The sequence below is a fragment of the Mya arenaria genome, chromosome 11 (assembly GCF_026914265.1).
Source record: "Mya arenaria isolate MELC-2E11 chromosome 11, ASM2691426v1".
NCBI lineage: Eukaryota > Metazoa > Mollusca > Bivalvia > Myida > Myidae > Mya > Mya arenaria.
The window spans coordinates 55414825-55437425 of NC_069132.1; the positions used below are offsets into that span (position 1 = coordinate 55414825).

Consider the following 22601-nt stretch of genomic DNA (forward strand, 5'->3'; position numbering starts at 1 on the left):
CTATATAATATTGAAAAAAAGGAGAGAAGGAAAACATATATAAAGAAGTAATTCATTTCATTTGTTGCTAAAACTTGTGCAAAAATCATTGAAACACAAACCTCGCAAAACATTAAAGTCACAAATTGAAAGCAATTTACAGTATTCTTTAGATTTGAATTTGAGAAACAGCCATGAATGATTTCTACATCATTCTGATAATTAGCCGCAGATATTTATCATTTAAAAGTGTGTTATTGAGTTAAAACCCACAAATCATCCTCGTTGTACATAGAGAAATGGGTTTTAAATGATCTGCTTCATTTTATAAATTGCCACATAACATCATGTTAATCACAAGTTAATCTCACTCTTTTATGATTTTCATCTGCTGCTCTTTATTGGAGCTTAATTTCCTGCCGTTTTAAAAGTGTCTTTTTAAGCAGCTTTTGCAGTGTAAATTGTACTGAAGAGGCCTTGATATATATTTACTTATTTATTGTTATATTCCGAGTGTATTATATATAGTAGGTTACTGGTTAAAGGCCCTAATCTGAATAGTACACAAATCCTGAACACCCTATTAAATCACGCAATGTTTGCAAAGTATCGTCTTGTTTCGGTGAGTAGTTTCCTACACAATCCAATTTATTGTTCTTACTTGCAAAAAGGTGGAAATGTAGCATGCCGGGGGGGGGGGGGGGAATGATGTCACAGGATGCTTGTGCATCTTTAATTGAGGCCTCTCAGATATGTTGACCTACATTTAAGATATTTATAAATAGAAATCATGCATAACGTTTGCGAATCGTGCTTTGAAAAAACATCGTTGAATTTTTGAAAAACAAAATGTAACTCTGGAAATAAGTGGTAAATGGAGATAATATAATTATTTATCATAATTTCATGTATATGTATTTTCACAGGATTAACATTTGGCAGGTCATTACCAAATGAGTTTTAGATGTTAGTTCATTTTATTTCATTTCTTCTGTTTCTTCATCAGTTGATCAAAATATTGCGAAACATTTAAAGAATGGCATAATATATTAGATTTTTTTTGTGTGCGTTTGGAGTTAAGCCCTCCACATTGGAATTGAAGGGTGATTTACTGTCCATAAAACGAACGATTTTTGTTATAAAATTAATAAGATTGTGAACCTGTACTTTAACAGATGTTAATAACACATTTGCCCAAAACATGTTTCATACAAAATTTTAACAAATTATGACAAAAACTCCAAGATTATTGTAAAAAACCTTCAAAAGTGCTCGGATTTGGGCCCTCAGCTAGCACTGGTGTAGGTGTCCACCTCTTTTGCAAGAGTTTGAGGGTTTCAGCCCCACCAAAAATGGACTCTATTGCCACTCATGAAGCTACCAAGGAAATAGCTTCAAGACATTACTGTCTCTAAAATCAAGGAGTGATTCAAATGTCTTTACTGTCTCTAAAATGATGGGGGTGATTCAAATGCCTTTACTGTCTCTAAAATCAATGGGTGATTCAAATGTTTTGACTATCGCTAAAATTGTGGGGGTGATTCAAATGCTTTACTGTCTCCAAAATGAAGGGCTGGTTCAAATGCCTTTACTGTCTCTAAACATTCTAAAATCAAGGGGTGGTTCAAACGCCTTTACTGTCTCTAAAATCAAGGGGTGATTCAGATGTTTTTACTCTCTCTAAACTCAAGGTGTGATTCAAATGCTTTTACTCTCTCTAAACTCCAGGGGTGATTCAAATGTTTTTACTGTCTCTAAACTCAAGGGGTGATTCAACTGCTTTTACTGTCTCTAAACTCCAGGGGTGGTTCAAATGTCTTCACTTAAATCATAGGGGTGATCAATTCAGATGTCTGAAATATCTCAAAAATCGAGCGGAGATTCAAAATTAATGTCGTTACTTTTGCTATAATCAAGAGATAAAACATGTTTAATGTAACTAGAAGATGGATCAAAAACTTTAAAATAAGTTGTTTTGATGTGTTTGCTAAATATCTTGCTTTGATTATAAAAAAATGGCTAAAAGTTATTTTATTTTTTTGAAATTTCAACCAATATAGCTATTGGGATTTATTTTAGATTTACTTGAATAATTGTTATGAAACTGTTTAAGTACAATCCAAATTTAAAACTAGCATGAATTGTATAACAATATTCAGTATTAAAAGGCTTTTATAATAAATGAAAAGTGAAATTGTTCACCTTGTTATTGATACACCCACGCACCTCTCTGTGCACTGTATGACTTGTGTCTACTTCTAAAATAATAATCAAAATTCTTACAATATAATTATAGCATGATATTTAGAGAATTTGCTTATGTATCGCAATGCTGGTACTTAAAAATATATGAAGTGGTCCTATAAAACCCATTCCCTGTTGGACGAGTGTGCACCTCTTTCGTTTTGTAATTTACGAATTTGTAACAGTCATAAATATGAACCCACTTACTGTAATATGTATTTGATGAGAAACATGGTGTAATCTTAGATACTGTAATTGCCTGTGCTTAGCCAACATTGATTTTAAGTAGTGCACATAGATTTTAATTTATCTTGAGATGTCTTAACCAATCATTTAATGAAGTTGCAATGTTTGATCACTGAAAGATGAATATATAATTGAAATATTATTTTGTTGCTATATTATACTGTAACATCAAGAGATATTGTAAGATTTCATTCTTAATGGTGAATGAACAAATATTTTGTACCTTTATTACGTTTTAGGTTACAAAGCATATCAAATTTATAAGCATGTTTCATCATATTTGTATGAATTGAATACTTTTTAGAGATAACTGTCAGCTGACTATTCTATCTTAAGTTCTTTGTTTACTTACAATAAGATGCATTCACCAAAAAGTTTGTATTTTGAATGAATCTGACACTTATATTACTATTAGGGTGAGGTGATCTAGTGGTATACATGTATGTGAGCACAATTCACTGATGAGGTGTTGGGTTCAACCGCCATCAGTGGCACATTTTCTTGGCATCTCAAAATGGACAGCAGTACTGGTTTCTAACCGGGAAACAGGATCAAGAGTGATTCATATCGGCTTTTTGCTGTCTTCACAATCAAGCTTATACATCCACATAAACTAAACTTAGTAAGACGTTAATCAATCTTTCTGAACTTGTAATTATACTCAAACCAACTCCACTATATAATTCTGCTCAATAAATCTTTGGCACAGTAAATGAAAAAGGTTGTATGCTGCTGTTTAAATTTCTAGGAATGTTTTTCGGCAGGTGTCTGTAAAGGATAAAATGTCTGTCCCTTCCAGCATAAACAATATGCTCTTGTGTGGTGATGGCAGATTGTTATCCGTAAAAGCAAATTTGTTCCCGAATAACAGGTGTTGTATTGAAGAGACCTGAGGGGCTCTCACCTTTACCAATAAAACATCAAAGGGATTAAGTCAAAACTTATTTAGAGAAGCCCAAGTCTGAAAGCGACAGAGTTCTTTCTGCTTCTTTGTTAAATGTCGCATTTTCGCATTCATCCCTCCAGTGATAAATTACACTTATAGATTGTTGTGTTCATCTCTCGAGTGAGAGATTATACTTATAAGAGTGTTGTTTGAGTGAGAGATTACACTTATAGAGTGTTGCGTTCATCCCTCGAGTGAGAGATTACACTTATAGTGTGTTGCATTCATCCCTCAAGTGAGAGATTACACTTATAGTGTGTTGCATTTAGGTTGTTGCGTTCATCCCGCGAGTGAGAGATTACACTTATAGGGTGTTGCGTTCATCCCTCAAGTGAGAGATTACACTTATAGTGTGTTGTGTTCATCCCGCGAGTGAGAGATTACACTTATAGGTTGTTGCGTTCATCCCTCGAGTGAGAGATTACACTTATAGGTTGTTGCGTTCATCCCGCGAGTGAGAGATTACACTTATAGTGTGTTGCGTTCATCCCGCGAGTGATAGATTACACTCATTGGTTGTTGCGTTCATCCCTCGAGTGATAGATTACACTCATTGGTTGTTGCGTTCATCCCTCAAGTGATAGATTACACTCATATGTTGTTGCATTCATCCCTCGAGTGAAAGATAACACTTATTGATTGTTACGATTATCCAAACTCAAAAAAGGGGGAATGCTGTTTAGGTAATGAAGCTGTGCACCTGGGGTTTTGTTTCCCACTCTACATTGTACAATCAGAGTTTCGGCCCTTGAATTAGCAAAAATTGGCATATTTGGTGTTGTGAACTTGCATCCCTTATAACTTTAAAATCATCAGTCATACACTCCTAAGATCTTTTAGGGAGGTATTAAATGTTACAAAGGATATGCAGTTGTGGAATAATTTTGATGCTCATTTATGGAGAATGGACAAAAAAATAGCACTTCCTTTTGTGACAAACACAGCATATGGGGGCATCCGTGTTCTATGGACTTATATTTCTAGTTAAATTTCAAGATCCATATTAACAAATCATGATGTATGATTTCAGGACTCTGAGACTAAGCAACATTGTGACAGGGGACTGCGTGAAGACTTTTACTGGACATCATCAGCCAATCTACACAGTTTCAGTAAGATATTTTCTCTTGTTAGATTGTCTTTTTTTTAAAAGAATGAAAGAAAGTATCATCCTAGCCTTAGTGCTGTTGTCAAAGCTTTCATTATGTTGTCTTAGCTTTCATGCTCTTGTCTTTGCTTTCATGCTGTTGTCAAATCCTTCATGATGTTGTCTTAGCTTTCATGCTCTTGTCTTTGCTTTCATGCTGTTGTCAAATCCTTCATGATGTTGTCTTAGCTTTCATGCTCTTGTCTTTGCTTTCATGCTGTTGTCAAATCTTTCATGATGTTGTCTTAGCTTTCATGCTCTTGTCTTTGCTTTCATGCTGTTGTCAAAGCTTTCATGATGTTGTCTTAGCTTTCATGTTGTCAAAGCTTTCATGCTGTTGTCAAATCCTTCATGATGTTGTCTTAGCTTTCATGCTCTTGTCTTTGCTTTCATGCTGTTGTCAAAGCTTTCATGATGTTGTCTTAGCTTTCATGTTGTCAAAGCTTTCATGCTGTTGTCAAAGCTTTCATGATGTTGTCTTAGCTTTCCTGTTTTCATCATAGCCTTCATGATGTTGTCTTAGCTTTCATGCTGCTGTCAAAGCCTTCATGTTTTCATCATAGCCTTCTTGTGGTTGTCTTTGCTTTCATGTTGCTTTCAAAGCCTTCCTGTTTTCATCATAGCCTTCATGCTGTTGTCTTTGCTTTCGTGCTGCTGTCAAAGCCTTCCTGTTTTCATTATAGCCTTCATGCTGTTGTCTTTGCTTTCATGCTGCTGTCAAAGCCTTCCTGTTTTCATCATAGCCTTCATGACATTGTCTTTACTTTCATGCTGCTGACAAAGCCTTCCTGTTTTCACCATAGCCTTCATGCTGTTGTCTTTGTTTTCATGCTGCTGTCATAGCCTTCCTGTTTTCATCATAGCCTTCATGCTGTTGTCTTTACTTTCATGCTGCTGTCAAAGCCTTCCTGTTTTCATCATAGCCTTCATGCTGTTGTCTTTGCTTTCATGCTGCTGTCAAAGCCTTCCTGTTTTCATCATAGCCTTCATGCTGTTGTCTTTGCTTTCATGCTGCTGTCAAAGCCTTCTTTAAGCTGCTGTCAAAGCCTTCCTGTTTTCATCATAGCCTTCATACTGTTGTCTTTGCTTTCATGCTGCTGTCAAAGCCTTCTTTAAGCTGCTGTCAAAGCCTTCCTGTTTTCATCATAGCCTTCATGCTGTTGTCTTTGCTTTCATGCTGCTGTCAAAGCCTTCCTGTTTTCATCATAGCATTCATGCTGTTGTCTTTGCTTTCATGCTGCTGTCAAAGCCTTCCTGTTTTCATCATAGCCTTCATACTGTTGTCTTTGCTTTCATGCTGCTGTCAAAGCCTTCCTGTTTTCATCATAGCCTTCATGCTGTTGTCTTTGCTTTCGTGCTGCTGTCAAAGCCTTCCTGTTTTCATCATAGCCTTCATGCTGTTGTCTTTGCTTTCATGCTGCTGTCAAAGCCTTCCTGTTTTCATCATAGCCTTCATGACATTGTCTTTACTTTCATGCTGCTGACAAAGCCTTCCTGTTTTCACCATAGCCTTCTTGCTGTTGTCTTTGTTTTCATGCTGCTGTCATAGCCTTCCTGTTTTCATCATAGCCTTCATGCTGTTGTCTTTGCTTTCATGCTACTGTCAAAGCCTTCCTGTTTTCATCATAGCCTTCATGCTGTTGTCTTTCTGGCTTAACCTTTTGTCAAGTTATACCTCTTGCTTGATTGAGCAAAACTGAGGAGTGTTGGCATCCTATAGCATTTCTCTTGTCGTGTTTAAACTTGTCAGAAAAATATCAGGTCCAACTTATCACACACCCACATGACAGAATGTTGGATTTATTTAAGTTTGACCTTACATCACTTCAAGTAATTTAAAAGTTAACTATATGCAAAATGACAGAAACTGAGTGTTTTCATATTTCACATATTTTCATTTTGATGATTGATCTTTAAAGCAATGACAAATAGGGGCTCATTTATTTCAATTCCCAGACCATAAATTGTCCCCCCCCCCCCACCACCCCATACATAAAATCACTTATCCTTGGAAGCAGAATTTCACAGTTGTGAAGTATCCAATTATTGAGCTTTAACAGTTACTGTTGCTCCTTTCAAGTTAGGTTTCACAGGTGCTTCATATTGACAGTTTCTGTTTATGGTATAAAACACTTAAGAAGGATGCATATAATTAAACAGCAATAATTTTGTTTGATTGTTAATCAGTCCAAGGGATTTATATATGTTTTTTTACAGATTTAAAATCAATCAAGTAGCCTTAGAAGTTGGCAGGTGCTGTAGGCCTTTTAAGATTGGGGCAACTTTTTTATGACAACAAGGGTAAAGATTATCTCAGATAGATGAACCATAAAAGTCAACTAAGTTTAAACCCCGTCAATTAAAGAATGTTCAAGCCTTAATTACTTTCAGGTAAAAAGTAACATCAATGATGATTTTACATTAATAATGTAAATTGAGCTTCATTTATAAGTTTTATAACAGCTGTATGAATCAAACATATTGAAAGCTTTTGAACAAAATGAGTGTTTGTTTGTTGTCTTCTTGCAATAGCTACTTTGATTTTTTTCAAATTGAACTTTATTTTGTTTTGAGGTTCTTTACTTAGTTTTTGACACTATATTTACAGCACAAGTAACCTTTTATACTTTCACATGGACCATTTGTGCCAAGCTTGACCATATGCATTACCAACATGTCACATTACTCTGGTTATGTCATGTGAATCCACTATGGGGGTCAAGGATTAAGACTGTTAGGTCTCTGTCATGTGAATCCACTATGGGGGTCAAGGTTTAAGACTGTAAGGTCTCTGTCATTTGAATCCACTATGGGAGTTTAAGACTGTAAGGTCTCTGTCATGTGAATCCACTATGGGGGTCAAGGTTTAAGACTGTAAGGTCTCTGTCATGTGAATCCACTATGTAGGTCAAGTTTTAAGACTGTAAGGTCTCTGTCATATGAATCCACTATGGGGGTCAAGATTTAAGACTGTAAGGTCTCTGTCATATGAATCCACTATGGGGGTCAAGATTTAAGACTGTAAGGTCTCCATCATGTGAATCCACTATGGGGGTCAAGGTTTAAGACTGTAAGGTCTTTGTCATGGGAATCCACTATGGGGGTCAAGATTAAAGACTGTAAGGTCTCTGTCATATGAATCCACTATGGGGGTCAAGATTTAAGACTGTAAGGTCTCTGTCATGTGAATCCACTATAGGGGTTAAGGTTTAAGACTGTAAGATCTATGTCATGTTAATCCACTATGGGGGTCAAGGTTTAAGACTGTAAGGTCTCTGTCATATGAATCCACTATGGGGTCAAGGTTTAAGACTGTAAGGTCTTTGTCATATGAATCCACTATGGGGGTCAAGGTTTAAGACTGTAAGGTCTCTGTCATATGAATCCACTATGGGGGTCAAGGTTTAAGTCTGTAAGGTCTCTGTCATATGAATCCACTTAGGGGGGTCAAGGTTTAAGTCTGTAAGGTCTCTGTCATATGAATCCACTATGGGGGTCAAGGTTTAAGACTGTAAGGTCTCTGTCATATGAATCCACTATGGGGTCAAGGTTTTAGACTGTAAGGTCTCTGTCATATGAATCCACTATGGGGTCAAGGTTTAAGACTGTAAGGTCTCTGTCATATGAATCCACTATGGGGGTCAAGGTTTAAGTCTATAAGGTCTATGTCTTTAATCCACTATGGGGGTCACGGTTTAAAACTGTAAGGACTATGTTCTGTGATTCTATATTATGGGTCACTGTTATAGACTGTAAGGTCTATGTCACATGAATTTACTTTGGGGGTCACTGTTTAATACTGTAAGGTCTATGTTATGTGAATGTTCTATGAGGGTCACAGTTTAAGACTGTAAGGTTAAATTCACCTGAATCTACCATGGGGTCACAATTTTATAATTGTTTTTTAGTCAATAAAAACACTATTTTAATGCAGATGAAAGGACGGTTAATTTTGAGTGGTGACAGTGCTGGGAGGGTGTTCTTCTGGAACAAGTCGACAGGGGAGCCAGAGGCAGCCATTCAGGCCCACCCAGAGCCTGTGTACAAACTTGAGTACCTCAGTGGGAGATTCTTCACAGCCTCGGGGTACGTACATGAACAGGAAAACAACCATATGAAATTTATGTTTTAGCTTGTTTTTAAATGGAAACAATTTTGGTTGGGGTGTCCACCATAACTGATAAAAACTGTTTAAGATATTTCTATGAAACTGAGTATGCATATTTCCTTTGGCAAAAGGCACATAACTCTGGCTTTAATGATTGTTGAGTTATGGACCTTTATTGTCACAAAAAATCCAACTTTGGTAGCTGTTTATTCCCAGTTATCTATTCAGTTTCTTTAAAATTTGTCAGATACTTAAACATACAGCACAACTGAGGTATACTTTTGAGCTTGTCAGAGTTTTCAAAGAAATCAAACACTAGGTATTTTTTAAGCTTTCTGTTGATATCCTCCAAAAGTTTAACTTTTGGTATATGAAAATTTGAAAAAAATTCAGAAGCAAATATCAGTAAAATATCTTATATGAAGTGGGAAAGAGATGCCACCCATCTTGCTGTTTAATCTTGTAATGCAAACCTTTTTATTTGCTTCTTGTTTCTACCTCCTTATATATTAATAACTAACTATGATGATCTATAGCTTCATCAACAATCAGTTTAAGTTTATCGCATATTATTTTAGTATTATGGCCCACCAGCAAATGTGTTAGGATATCGGCTGCTATAAAAGTGCTGCTTTATGCAGATTTTATGATCTGATGCTTATAAGAATATTGCAAAATATTCTGAAAATGATCTTTGTTCTGTTGGAGTTTAATTATGTTTGATTGACATTAAACAGTGATTTTATTTACCTCATTAGCTGTAGATTAAATACTACTGAGTTGTGTTACAGTATTATGCACAGTGCCAGTGTAATTACACTATATCTTAAGCTGTGGATTACAAGTGAGGGAAAATTATAATTAAATACATGATGAAGTGTAATTTGTGTTTTGATGTGGTATAATTTTAACTAAAAAGGAATAGGTTACCATATATCAGGTTTGAGAAAACAGATTTTCTTTGGTATGGGTAGTTGGGCTGATTTTATTTTTGTAAGTAAAAAGGGTGTTGTACCATATATGTTCTAATGGGAGATGGACAAAATCCCCTGCCCACCTCAGAAAAAAAAATCCCCCACCAAATAGCACAAAGGCAGGCAAAATCCCCCAGTATGATAATTATTTAACTTTTCACAACATTTTCATTAACTTTCGCAATGAATATGAACCTGAAATTCGTTGTCTAATGCCAGTTTAGTCTGTGACCTTATGTGGTACAATATTGTAGTGGGTTAACCTCAGGTTGAGCAATACTGAGGGCAGTGGATTATTGAGAAAATGTCAGCAGGTTAATGCAGAAAAATGGCAGTTGCTGTGATGCTTATCTACAAGTTAACAGGGGAAATAACTAAATATCTACAAGTTTACAGGGAAAATAACTACATATTTACAAGTTTACAGGGGATATCACTACATATTTACAAGTTTATACAGGGGGATATCACTACATATTTACAAAGTTAAAGGGGATATCACTGCATATTTACTAGTTTACAGGGGATATCACTACATATTTACAAAGTTAAAGGGGATATCACTGCATATTTACTAGTTTATAGGGGATATCACTGCATATTTACAAAGTAAAAGGGGATATCACTGCATATTTACTAGTATACAGGGGATATCACTACATATTTACAAAGTTAAAGGGGATATCACTGCATATTTACTAGTTTATAGGGGATATCACTGCATACTTACTTGTTTATAGGGGATATCACTGCATATTTACTAGTTTATAGGGGATATCACTGCATATTTACTAGTTTATAGGGGAAATAACTGCATATCTACAAACTTACAGAGAAAATAATATGTTTACAAGTTTCAGTCAGGTTTAGCATTGTTCAAGTCCCAAATTGGACAAAAAAGACACTGTAGGTTTATTTTTTTGTCAATAAGGGGAGATAGCAGAGATGAGAATCTTACAAACAATAATATCTTGCCTGATATTATGTTTTTGCTGTCTGATGCCAGCCATACATAAATCAAACAGAGATTTTGTTAAGTTTTATTACCTGTTACATTAAGCAGGGATTTGTTGGTTATAAGAAGTTTCTTAAGGGTGAATGTGAGAAATGCAAACTATTTGCAGACAGAGCTCAACTCTGGTGATTTTCTAATTAGACTCCTGTAGAACATGCTGATTCAATGTTATAACATTTATAAAATTCATCAATGAGAATTCCAACCTCAGATCTGAGTATTATTTTAGAGAACTCCACTTATATTTTCAAGTACTTTGTACCCAAAATAAAAAAGCTGATTATTATGTAAAATGACATATTGAAAGCTCAACATATTATATTTACCTGCCCCAGATTTGCCATTTGCTGTTTTAGACATGCAGTCAGTTAATGAAACTACAAGGTACTGAGGATGGGCTACTCTATGTAGCTTTTCAACTTTAAAAAAAATACATCAATTTTTAACCTGAGGTTTCCAATGAAAATGGTTTCCACCCAAAAAATTAAGTAAGAATTGATGGATAGTGATGAAAAAGTTGGTGTGTATGTAGCTTATGTGAAGAGCTAGATTTGTATTGCTTTTGAATTGGGTCAAGGTCACTGTTACTAAAAATAGAAAAATGGTTTCCACCCAATAACTTAAGTAAGAATTGATGGATAGTGATAAAAGTTGGTGTGTAGGTAGCTTATGTAAAGAGCTAGCTTGGGATTGCTTTTGAATTGGGTCAAGGTCACTGTTACTAAAAATAGAAAAATGGTTTCCACCCAATAACTTAAGTAAGAATTGATGGATAGTGATGATAGTTGGTGTGTAGGTAGCTTATGTAAAGAGCTAGCTTGGGATTGCTTATTAGAAGGTGGGGTCAAGGTCCAAGGTCACTGTAACTAAAAACTGAAAAACGGTTTACGCCCAATAACTTAAATAAAAATAGACGGATAGTAATGCAAGTTGGTGTTGGTAGCTTTTGTGAAGAGCTAGCTTGGGATTGCTTTTGATTGGGGTCAAGGTTACTGATACTAAAAATAGAAAAAGGGTTTTAGCCCAACAACACCAGTAAGAATTGATGGATAGTGATGAAAGTTGGTGTGTAGGTAGCTTATGCGAAGAGCTAGCTTGGGGTTGCTTTATGAGGGTCAAGGTCAATGTTACTGTTATTTAAAAATAGAAAAAAAGGTCCGCCTTACAACTTTAGTCAGAATTGATGGAAACTAAACACATCTGATACTTAACTAGAGTAATTTACAGTTACATCTCTTTTTGATAAAAGTAAAGATAAAGGCTGCTACTTTTTCCTAACCCATACAATAAATTAATAGGCCATAGTTTCTGATTGCTCATTTTAAAAACCTAGTTTCGTCTCATTGTGGTGCTTCTAGTTGTTTCTACCCAGGATTGGGACTTAGCTCACCTTCTCAGTTAAGAATGAGAGTGGTTAAGGTGTCTGTCTCTCATGGACTCGAGAGGTTTTAGGTTCAAGCCATGTAAGCAGAATTGTCTTGATGTCTCAAAGAGGATACCTGTATTTTTTACCTACACTTGAGTGCAAGTCCTGTAAGCTTAAAGATGTGACTTCCCCAAGGAAGCTAAAACAAATATATCAGCTCATTGCAATGTCTTGGTATTATATCATTCAGAGACAGCACCATCCGAGAATGGGACCTTGTCACAATGACCAGTGTCAGACTTCTGCAGGGACACAAGGGCCCTGTGAAGGACCTACAGGTTAGTGGCCTAACATGGATATAGCTAGGACCTACAGGTTAGTGGCCAAACATGGGGCATGGATATAGCATGGACCTACAGGTTAGTGGCCTGGCATGGGACATGGGCATAGCAAGGACCTACAGGTTAGTTGCCTGACATGGGGCATGGGTATAGCAAGGACCTACAGGTTAGTGGCCTGACATGGGGCATAGGTATAGCAATGATCTACAGGTTAGAGGCCAAACATAGGGCATGGGCATAGCAAGAACCTAAAGTTTAGTGGCCAAACATAGGGCATGGGCATAGCAAGGGCCTACATGTGAGTGGCCAAACATAGGGCATGGGTATAGCAAGGACCTACAGGTTAGTGGCCAAACATAGGGCATGGGTATATCAGGGACCTATAAGTTAGTTGCCAAACATAGGGCATGGGTATAGCAGGGATCTTCATGTTAATGGCCAAACATAGGGCATGGGCATAGCAAGGACCTACAGGTTAGAGGCCTGACATGGGGCATGGGTATAGCAAGGACCTACATATTAGTTGCCAAACATAGGGCATGGGTATAGCAGGGACCTACAGGCTAGTGGCCAAACATATAACATGGGTATCGCAGGGACCTACAGGTTAGTGGCCAAACATAGGGCATGGGTATTGCAGGGAGGTGGGTGGCTAATCATATTGCATGGGTATAGCAGGGGCCGATAGATTAGTGGCCAAACATAGGGCATGGGTATAGCAGGGACCAACAGGTTAGTGGCCAAACATAGGGCATGGGTATAGCAGGGACCTACAGGCTAGTGGCCAAACATAGGGCATGGGCATAGCAGGAACCTACAGGTTAGTGGCCAATCATATCACATGGGTATAGCAGGGACCTATAGGTTAGTGGCCAAACATAGGGCATGGGTATTGCAGGGACCTACAGGTTAGTGGCCTTACATCGGGCATGGGTATAGCAGGGACCTACAGGTTAGTACCCAAACATAGGGCATTGGTATAGCAGGGACCTACAGGTTAGTGGCCTATCATCAGGCAAGGGTATAGGAGGGACCTATAGGTAAGTGTCCAAACATTGGGCATGGGCATAGCAAGGATCTACAGGATAGTGGCCTTACATCAGGCATGGGTTTAGCAAGGACATACAGATTAGTGGCCTTACATCAACATTGGTATAGCAGGGACCTACAGGTTAGTTGCCTAACATCAGGCAAGAGTATAGCAAAGACATACAGGTTAGAAGCCTGACATCAGGCAAGAGTATAGCAAGGACAAACAGGTTAGTGGCCTAACATCATGCAATAGTATAGCAAGGACATATAGGTTAGTGGCCTAACATCAGGCAAGAGTATAGCAAGGACATATAGGTTACAGGCCTAACATCATGCAAGAGTATAGCAAGGACAAACAGGTTAGTGGCCTAACATCAGGCAAGAGTATAGCAAGGACATATAGGTTAGTGGCCTAAAATCAGGCAAGAGTATAGCAAGGACATATAGGTCAGTGGCCTAACATCAGGCATGTGTATAGCAAGAACATACAGGTTAGTGACCTAAAATCAGGCAGGGGTATAGCAAGGACATACAGGTTAGTGGCATAACATCAGGCAGGGGTATAGCAAGGACCTACAGCTTAGTGGCCAAACATAGGGCATGGGCATAGCAAGGACCTACAGTTTAGTTGACAAACATAGGGCATGGGCATAGCAAGGGCCTACAAGTTAGTGGCCAAACATAGGGCATGGGTATAGCAGGGACCTACAGGTTAGTGGCCAAATATAGGGCATGGGTATAGCAAGGACCTACAAGTAAGTGGCCTAACATAGGGCATGGGTATAGCAAGGACCTACAGGTTAGTGGCCAAACATAGGGCATGGGTATAGCAGGGACCTACAGGTTAGTGGCCTTACATCAGGCAAGAGTATAGCAAGGACCTACAGGTTAGTGGCCAAACATAGGGCATGGGTATAGCAGGGACCTACAAGTTAGTGGCCAAACATAGGGCATGGGTATAGCAGGGACCTACAGGTTAGTGGCCTTACATCAGGCAAGAGTATAGCAAGGACCTACAGGTTAGTGGCCAAACATAGGGCATGGGTATAGCAGGGACCTACAGGTTAGTGGCCAAACATAGGGCATGGGTATAGCAGGGACCTACAAGTAAGTGGCCTTACATAGGGCATGGGTATAGCAAGGACCTACAGGTTAGTGGCCAAATATAGGGCATGGGTATAGCAAGGACCTACAAGTAAGTGGCCTTACATAGGGCATGGGTATAGCAAGGACCTACAGGTTAGTGGCCAAACATAGGGCATGGGTATATCAGGGACCTATAAGTTAGTTACCAAACATAGGGCATGGGTATAGCAGGGATCTTCATGTTAGTTGCCAAACATAGGGCATGGGTATAGCAGGGACCTACAGGTTAGTGGCCTTACATCAGGCAAGAGTATAGCAAGGACCTACAGGTTAGTTGCCAAACATAGGGCATGGGTATAGCAGGGACCTACAGGTTAGTGGCCAATCATATTACATGGGTATAGCAAGGACTGATAGATTAGTGGCCAAACATAGGGCATGGGTATAGCAGGGACCTACAGGTTAGTGGCCAAAATAGGGCATGGGTATAGCAGGGACCTACAGGTTAGTGGCCAAACATAGGGCATTGGTATAGCAGGGACCTACAGGTTAGTGGCCAATCATACAGCATGGGTATAGCAGGGACCTACAGGTTAGTGGCCAAAATAGGGCATGGGTACAGCAGGGACCTACAGGTTAGTGGCCAAACATAGGGCATAGGTAAAGCAGGGACCTACAGGTTAGTGGCCTAACATAGGGCATGAGTATAGCAAGGACCTACAGGTTAGTGGCCAAACATAGGGCATGGGTATAGCAGGGACCTACAGGTTAGTGGCCAAACATAGGGCATAGGTAAAGCAGGGACCTACAGGTTAGTGACCTTACATTGGGCACGGGTATAGCAGGGACCTTCAGGTTAGTACCCAAACTTAGGGCATAGGTATAGCAGGGACTTACAGCTTAGTAGTCTAACATCAGGCAAGGGTATAGGAGGGACCTATAGGTAAGTGTCCAAACATTGGGCATGGGCATAGCAAGGACCTACAGGTTAGTGGCCTTACATCAGGCATGGGTTTAGCAAGGACATACAGATTAGTGGCCTAACATCGACATTGGTATAGCAAGGACCTACAGGTTAGTTGCCTAACATCAGGCAAGAGTTTAGCAAAGCATACAGGTTAGAAGCCTGACATCAGGCAAGAGTATAGCAAGGACAAACAGGTTAGTGGCCTAACATCATACAAGAGTATAGCAAGGACATATAGGTTAGTGGCCTAACATCATGCAAGAGTATAGCAAGGACATATAGGTTAGTGGCCTAACATCAGGCAAGAGTATAGCAAGGACATATAGGTTAGTGGCCTAACATCATGCAAGAGTATAGCAAGGACATATAGGTTAGTGGCCTAACATCATGCAAGAGTATAGCAAGGACATGTAGGTAAGTGGCCTAACATCAGGCAAGAGTTTAGCAAAGCATACAGGTTAGAAGCCTGACATCAGGCAAGAGTATAGCAAGGACAAACAGGTTAGTGGCCTAACATCATACAAGAGTATAGCAAGGACATATAGGTTAGTGGCCTAACATCATGCAAGAGTATAGCAAGGACATATAGGTTAGTGGCCTAACATCAGGCAAGAGTATAGCAAGGACATATAGGTTAGTGGCCTAACATCAGACAAGAGTATAGCAAGGACATATAGGTTAGTGGCCTAACATCATGCAAGAGTATAGCAAGGACATATAGGTTAGTGGCCTAACATCATGCAAGAGTATAGCAAGGACATATAGGTTAGTGGCCTAACATCATGCAAGAGTATAGCAAGGACATGTAGGTAAGTGGCCTAACATCAGACAAGGGTATAGCAAGGACATACAGGTTACAGGCCAAACATCAGGCAAGAGTATAGCAAGGACATACAGGTTAGTGACCTAAAATCAGGCAATAGCAAGGATATACATGTTAGTAGCCTGACATCAGGCAAGAGTATAGCTAGGACCTACAGGTAAGTGGCCTAACACCAGGCAATAGTATGGCAAGGACCTACATATAGTTGCCTAACATAGGGCATGGGTATAGCAATGACCTACAGGTTAGTGGCCAAACATAGGGCATGGGCATATCAAGGACCTACAGTTTAGTGGCCAAACATAGGGCATGGGCATTGCAAGGACCTACAAGTTAGTGGCCTAACATAGGGCATGAGTATATCAGGTACCTTTAAGTTAGTTGCCAAACATAGGGCATGGGTATAGCAGGGACCTACAGGTTAGTGGCCAAACATAGGGCATGGGTATATCAGGGACCTACAGGTTAGTGGCCAAACATAGGGCATGGGTATAGCAAGGACCTACAAGTAAGTGGCCTAACATAGGGCATGGGTATAGCAAGGACCTACAGGTTAGTGGCCAAACATAGGGCATGGGTATATCAGGTACCTTTAAGTTAGTTGCCAAACATAGGGCATGGGTATAGCAGGGACCTACAGGTTAGTGGCCTTACATCAGGCAACGGTATAGCAAGGACCTACAGGTTAGTTGCCAAACATAGGGCATGGGTATAGCAGGGACCTACAGGGTACAGGCCAATCATATTACATGGGTATCGCAGGGACCTACAGATTAGTGGCCAAACATAGGGCATGGGTATTGCAGGGAGGTGAGTGGCTAATCATATTGCATGGGTATAGCAGGGACCGATAGATTAGTGGCCAAACATAGGGTATGGGTATAGCAGGGACCTACAGGTTAGTGGCCTAACATCAGGTATGGGTATAGCAGGGACCTACAGGTTAGTTGCCTAACATAGGGCATGGGCATACCAGGGACCTACAGGTTAGTTGCCAAACATAGGGCATGGGTATAGCAGGGACCTACAGGGTACAGGCCAATCATATTACATGGGTATCGCAGGGACCTACAGATTAGTGGCCAAACATAGGGCATGGGTATTGCAGGGAGGTGAGTGGCTAATCATATTGCATGGGTATAGCAGGGACCGATAGATTAGTGGCCAAACATAGGGTATGGGTATAGCAGGGACCTACAGGTTAGTGGCCTAACATCAGGTATGGGTATAGCAGGGACCTACAGGTTAGTTGCCTAACATAGGGCATGGGTATAGCAGGGACCTACAGGTTAGTGGCCAAACATAGGGCAGGGGTATAGCAGGGACCTACAGATTAGTGGCCAATCATATCGCATGGGTATAGCAGGGACCTATAGGTTAGTAGCCAAACATAGGGCATGGTTAAAGCAGGGACCTACAGGTTAGTGGCCTTACATCGGGCATGGGTATAACAGGGACCTACAGGTTAGTACCCAAACATCGGGCATGGGTATAGCAGGGACCTACAGGTTAGTACCCAAACATAGGGCATGGGTATAGCAGGGACCTACAGTTTAGTGGTCTAATATCAGGCAAGGGTATAGGAGGGACCTATAGGTAAGTGTCCAAAAATTGAGCATGGGCTTAGCAAGGACCTACAGGTTAGTGGCCTTTCATCAGGCATGGGTTTAGCAAGGACCTACAGATAAGTGGCCTTACATCGACATAGGTATTGCAAGGACCTACAGGTTAGTGGCCTTACATCGGGCATGGGTATAGCAAGGATCTACAGGTTAGTGGCCTTACATAGGGCATGGGTATAGCAAGGACCTACAGGTTAGTGGCCTTTCATCAGGCATGGGTTTAGCAAGGACCTACAGATAAGTGGCCTTACATCGACATAGGTATTGCAAGGATCTACAGGTTAGTGGCCTTACATCGGGCATAGGTATTGCAAGGATCTACAGGTTAGTGGCCTTACATCGGGCATGGGTATAGCAAGGATCTACAGGTTAGTGGCCTTACATCGGGCATGGGTATAGCAGGGGCCTACAGGTTAGTGGCCTTACATCGGGCATGGGTATAGCAAGGATCTACAGGTTAGTGGCCTTACATCGGGCATAGGTATTGCAAGGATCTACAGGTTAGTGGCCTTACATCGGGCATGGGTATAGCAAGGACCTACAGGTTAGTGGCCTTACATCGACATAGGTATAGCAGGGACCTACAGGTTAGTGGCCTTACATCGGGCATGGGTATAGCAGGGGCCTACAGGTTAGTGGCTTTTCATTTGACAAGGGTATAGCAGGGACCTACAGGTAAGTGGCCTTTTATTTGACATGGGTATAGCAAGGACCTACAGGAAAGCTGCCTTACATTTGACAGGAATAAAGCAAGGACCTACAGGTTAGTAGCCTTACATCGGCCATTGGTATAGCAAGGACCTACAGGCTAGTGGCCTTACATTTGACAAGGGTGTAGCAAGGACCTACAGGTTAGTGGCCTTACATCGGGCATGGGCATAGCAGGGACCTACAGGTTAGTGGCCTTACATTGGCTATGGTTATAGCAGGGACCTACAGGCTAGTGGCCTTACATTTGACAAGGGTATAGCAAGGACCTACAGGTTAGTAGCCTAACATTGCGCATGGGTATAGCAAGGACCTACAGGGTAGTTGCCTTACATTTGAGGACAGTATAGCAAGAATCAACAGGTTAGTAGCCTAACATCGGGCATGGGTATAGCAGGGACCTACAGGCTAGTGGCCTTACATTTGTCGATGGTATAGCAAGAATCTACAGGTAAGCAGCCTAACATCGGGCATGAGTATAGCAAGGACCTTTAAGTTAGTGGCCTTACATTTGACAAGGGTAACAAGGACCTATAGGTTAGTGAATTTACATTGGGCAAGAGTTAAGCAAGGAATTATTTCAGTTATCATCTTATGACTCTGTGTTGTATCTCTTACAATTAGTACTCATAACCCATTGTAAAGTATTTAAACTTGTTCTTATTGTAATATTTAATAAAGTGTATAATCAAGTTGAAATTTTATGGTGTATTTAATTAAGAAATAGTTTCTTTTGTGCAAGTAACAATTTAACTGGTCAAGTTGTTCAATGGCTGTATTTTGTTTTTATTCACATAATTTTTAATATGACATTTAGTGACATATTCTATCAAAATGACATTTAGTGACATATTCTGTTACAGCTGACAGTGTCCTTCAAATTCACATGCTTGCCCAAATTTATTTCTCAGTAGTCATTCATGATAAGATGCCGGGTATATGTTCATACTCCTTTAGTTTCGAACACTTTTAAAATGTTCACAATAGTACAGTGTTTTATTCAGATCTTTTACATCTAATTTTTATTCTTGTAAAATCTCACGCAAGATTGATCTTGTTGTCTTTTTACTTTCTAAACAATGTGTGTTGTTTAATTCCCAGAGTCAGAACTAGGAGAATTATATTTCAATGATCCATTCTGACTCTGATGAACATAGTAAGAAGGAATTCTCAGTGTATTATTCATAACCAGATTTTCACAAAGTGAGAAGTAGTTATTATTATGACGTACGTCTTTGTTCGGAAGGGCATGCTTTGGTGCCTTAACCCACCTATGGTATTGAATAATTTTAGTTAGGTTTGACATAACGTGACTAAACTTGGAGATTATAGAGACCTTTCATGGGATTGCGTTATGGAGCTCCTCTGGTTAAGGTAAAGGTCACTGTTACTGATAATAGAAAAACGGTTCGTACTGAATAATTTAAGTTAAGGTTGACATATTGTAATATGGTTTAAGTAAGAATAGTGTATGAAGACCTTTCATGGGTTTGTGTACGGGTCCCTAGAGTCAAGGTCAAGGTCACTACTAAAAATAAAAAAATAAAAACAGTTGGTCCTGAATTACTTCAGTTAGGTTTGATATAAAGAGACCAAACTTGGTATATAGGAAGAGTTTATGGAGGCTTTCCATGGTATTTTGTTAAGGGCCTCTAGGGTCAAGGTCAATCTCAGTTTCTTAAAAATAAAAAATAAAACAGTTGAAACTAAATAACTTTAGTTCGGGTTGACATACTGCAACTAAAATTGGATTGTAGGAAGAGTTTATGGAGAACATTCATGAGATTACGTTTGGGGTCCCTAGGGTTAAGGTCAAGGTTTCATTGAAAACCTGGTTTTGTGACAATGTGGCATTTCTTGTTTGTTCAGTAAAACAATGCATCATTGTTAAAATCCCATGAGCAATGACATGAAAGGAATGACTCTATCACTTTAACTTTCACCTTACCTTAGTTAAGAATAACAATGCGCATATGGTGTCTATGCATTTTGAAATAACCTGCTGTGAATATGTCCAATTCTACCCCTACATTCCTCCGTTGTTCTTTGAAATAAGCATAATGCAAATTAAACTGTTCACTCATAAACACTGACACGAAGTAAACAACAAGCACAATTCAGACACATTTGAGATCATATGCATCTATTTTTAGCTCGACTATTTGAAGAAAAAGGAGAGTTATGCTACTCACCTAAGCATCAGCGTCGGCGTCACCCCTTGTTTAAGGTTTTGCGTGCAAGCACACATAGGTTAATATCTCAGCAACTACTTGAGGTATTGCATTGAGACTTTATACAATAGTACTCAACCATCCAACCTACTTAATTAACCAAGTTTGATAACTCTACTATGCATTTAATGCCAATAATAGGCCTTTATTATTTGACTTAGAAATTCTGGTTAAGGTTTTGGGTGCAAGCACTCATAGGTTAATATCTCAGCAACTACTTGAGGTATTGTATTGAGACTTGATACAATGGTACTCAACCATCCAACCTACTCAATTAACCAAGTTAGATAACTCTAGTTTGCATTTAATGCAAATAATAGGCCTTTATTATTTGACTTAGAAATTCTGGTTAAGGTTTTGCATGTAAGCACACATAGGTTAATATCTCAGCAACTACTGGATGAATTGCATTAAGACTTTATAAAATGGTACTCAACCATCCAATCTACTTAAATAACCAAGTAAGATAACTAAATTCAAATAATGGCCCCTTTTTTATTCAACATAGAAATTCTGGTTAAGGTTTTGCATGTAACCACTTTTAAGTCAATGCTTCAGCAAATACATCATGTATTGCATTGAAACTGTACACACAGGCTCCCAACCATTTAACCTTCTTATTTAATCAATAAGATAACTCTTTCTTCCACCTCAGATAAGTAGATCCAATTATTTAACCATGCTAGATATTCTTATCTTGCCCACGGGCGAAGATAAAATGCCCGTATGGAACTCCTTTTACCACATTGTAATTACCTCCCTTGTTGAAGACTGTTGTCAGTAGCATCAAGGAAATCTTGTCTTATGGTAATATTAAGAACGCTAATTAATTATTTCTCGCTTCAAATGTCACCATAAAACAGTGTTCAGGCACCATTCAAGAAATAATGCTTCATTCTCTTTAGAACTATTTAAAAAGACCGATTTGACTATTAACATTAACTGGATCACTGCGCGTATATCCATGACAACCACATGCTATCGCATATCCATACGCAATTATTTTCACTAAGCAAAAAAGAGTTCCAGCAAAAAATACATTTTTACTTAATTTTGTTTAACTGAGGTTGGAGAAAAAGCATCTACCATAGCCACTCGTATAAGATAGGTTCATCCCGACCCTCGCGCAGGGTGTTTTGCGGAAAATGTTCTGGACAAAATGTTCAGCATCTTCAGCATCTAACAGAGAAACATATATATGAAAACTCTTTGTTCATTGCATACGAAGTAATGGAATCATGTCCATATAAGTCGTTTGTTCTGAATAAAATCAACAGAAATGACTAAAGTTGGGAGGAGTTAAACATTTTAGACTTAATTTAGTGCTTTTAGAGCAAACAAATAGTCAAAACAACTGCAGAAAGTACTATCTTGTAAACACACATCAGCTTGCCAAGAAAAGATATTTCAGAAGGAAATATGTAAGTTATATGTGGTTTATTTCATTTCTTTAATGTTTGTATACAGCTATACATTTGTATATGCTGAAATATGTTAAGTGCAATATTTACATCATTGACCAACTTTCGGTAAGAAACCAGGTCGCTCAGTCTCCATTGTTATGATGCGGGCCCTGATAGAGCTTATGTTAAACAAAAATGCCGGGAATTAACAGCACGTGAATTTACTGAATAATGCACTTTTTTTTACCGATAACGCCCGGGTAATTGCGTTTTAACACACCACGATAGTGAACCGAAAACACACATTTTATGCAATAATGGTTATTAATAAAGAATTTAGCATTCGATATTTCTCATCAAAAC

At 39.0% G+C, this 22601-nt stretch overlaps 1 protein-coding gene across 3 annotated transcripts in view; it reads left to right on the top strand.

Annotated features, from left to right (window-relative positions):
* Window positions 1-22601, top strand: part of LOC128208212 (uncharacterized) — a 96691-nt gene that overhangs the window by 61397 nt on the left and 12693 nt on the right. For all 3 annotated transcript variants that reach the window (XM_052911674.1, XM_052911676.1, XM_052911675.1), the window contains 3 exons: window positions 4446-4527; window positions 8497-8648; window positions 12276-12363. In XM_052911674.1, the coding sequence (XP_052767634.1) occupies window positions 4446-4527; window positions 8497-8648; window positions 12276-12363 (322 nt within the window). The remainder of the gene's footprint in view (window positions 1-4445; window positions 4528-8496; window positions 8649-12275; window positions 12364-22601) is intronic.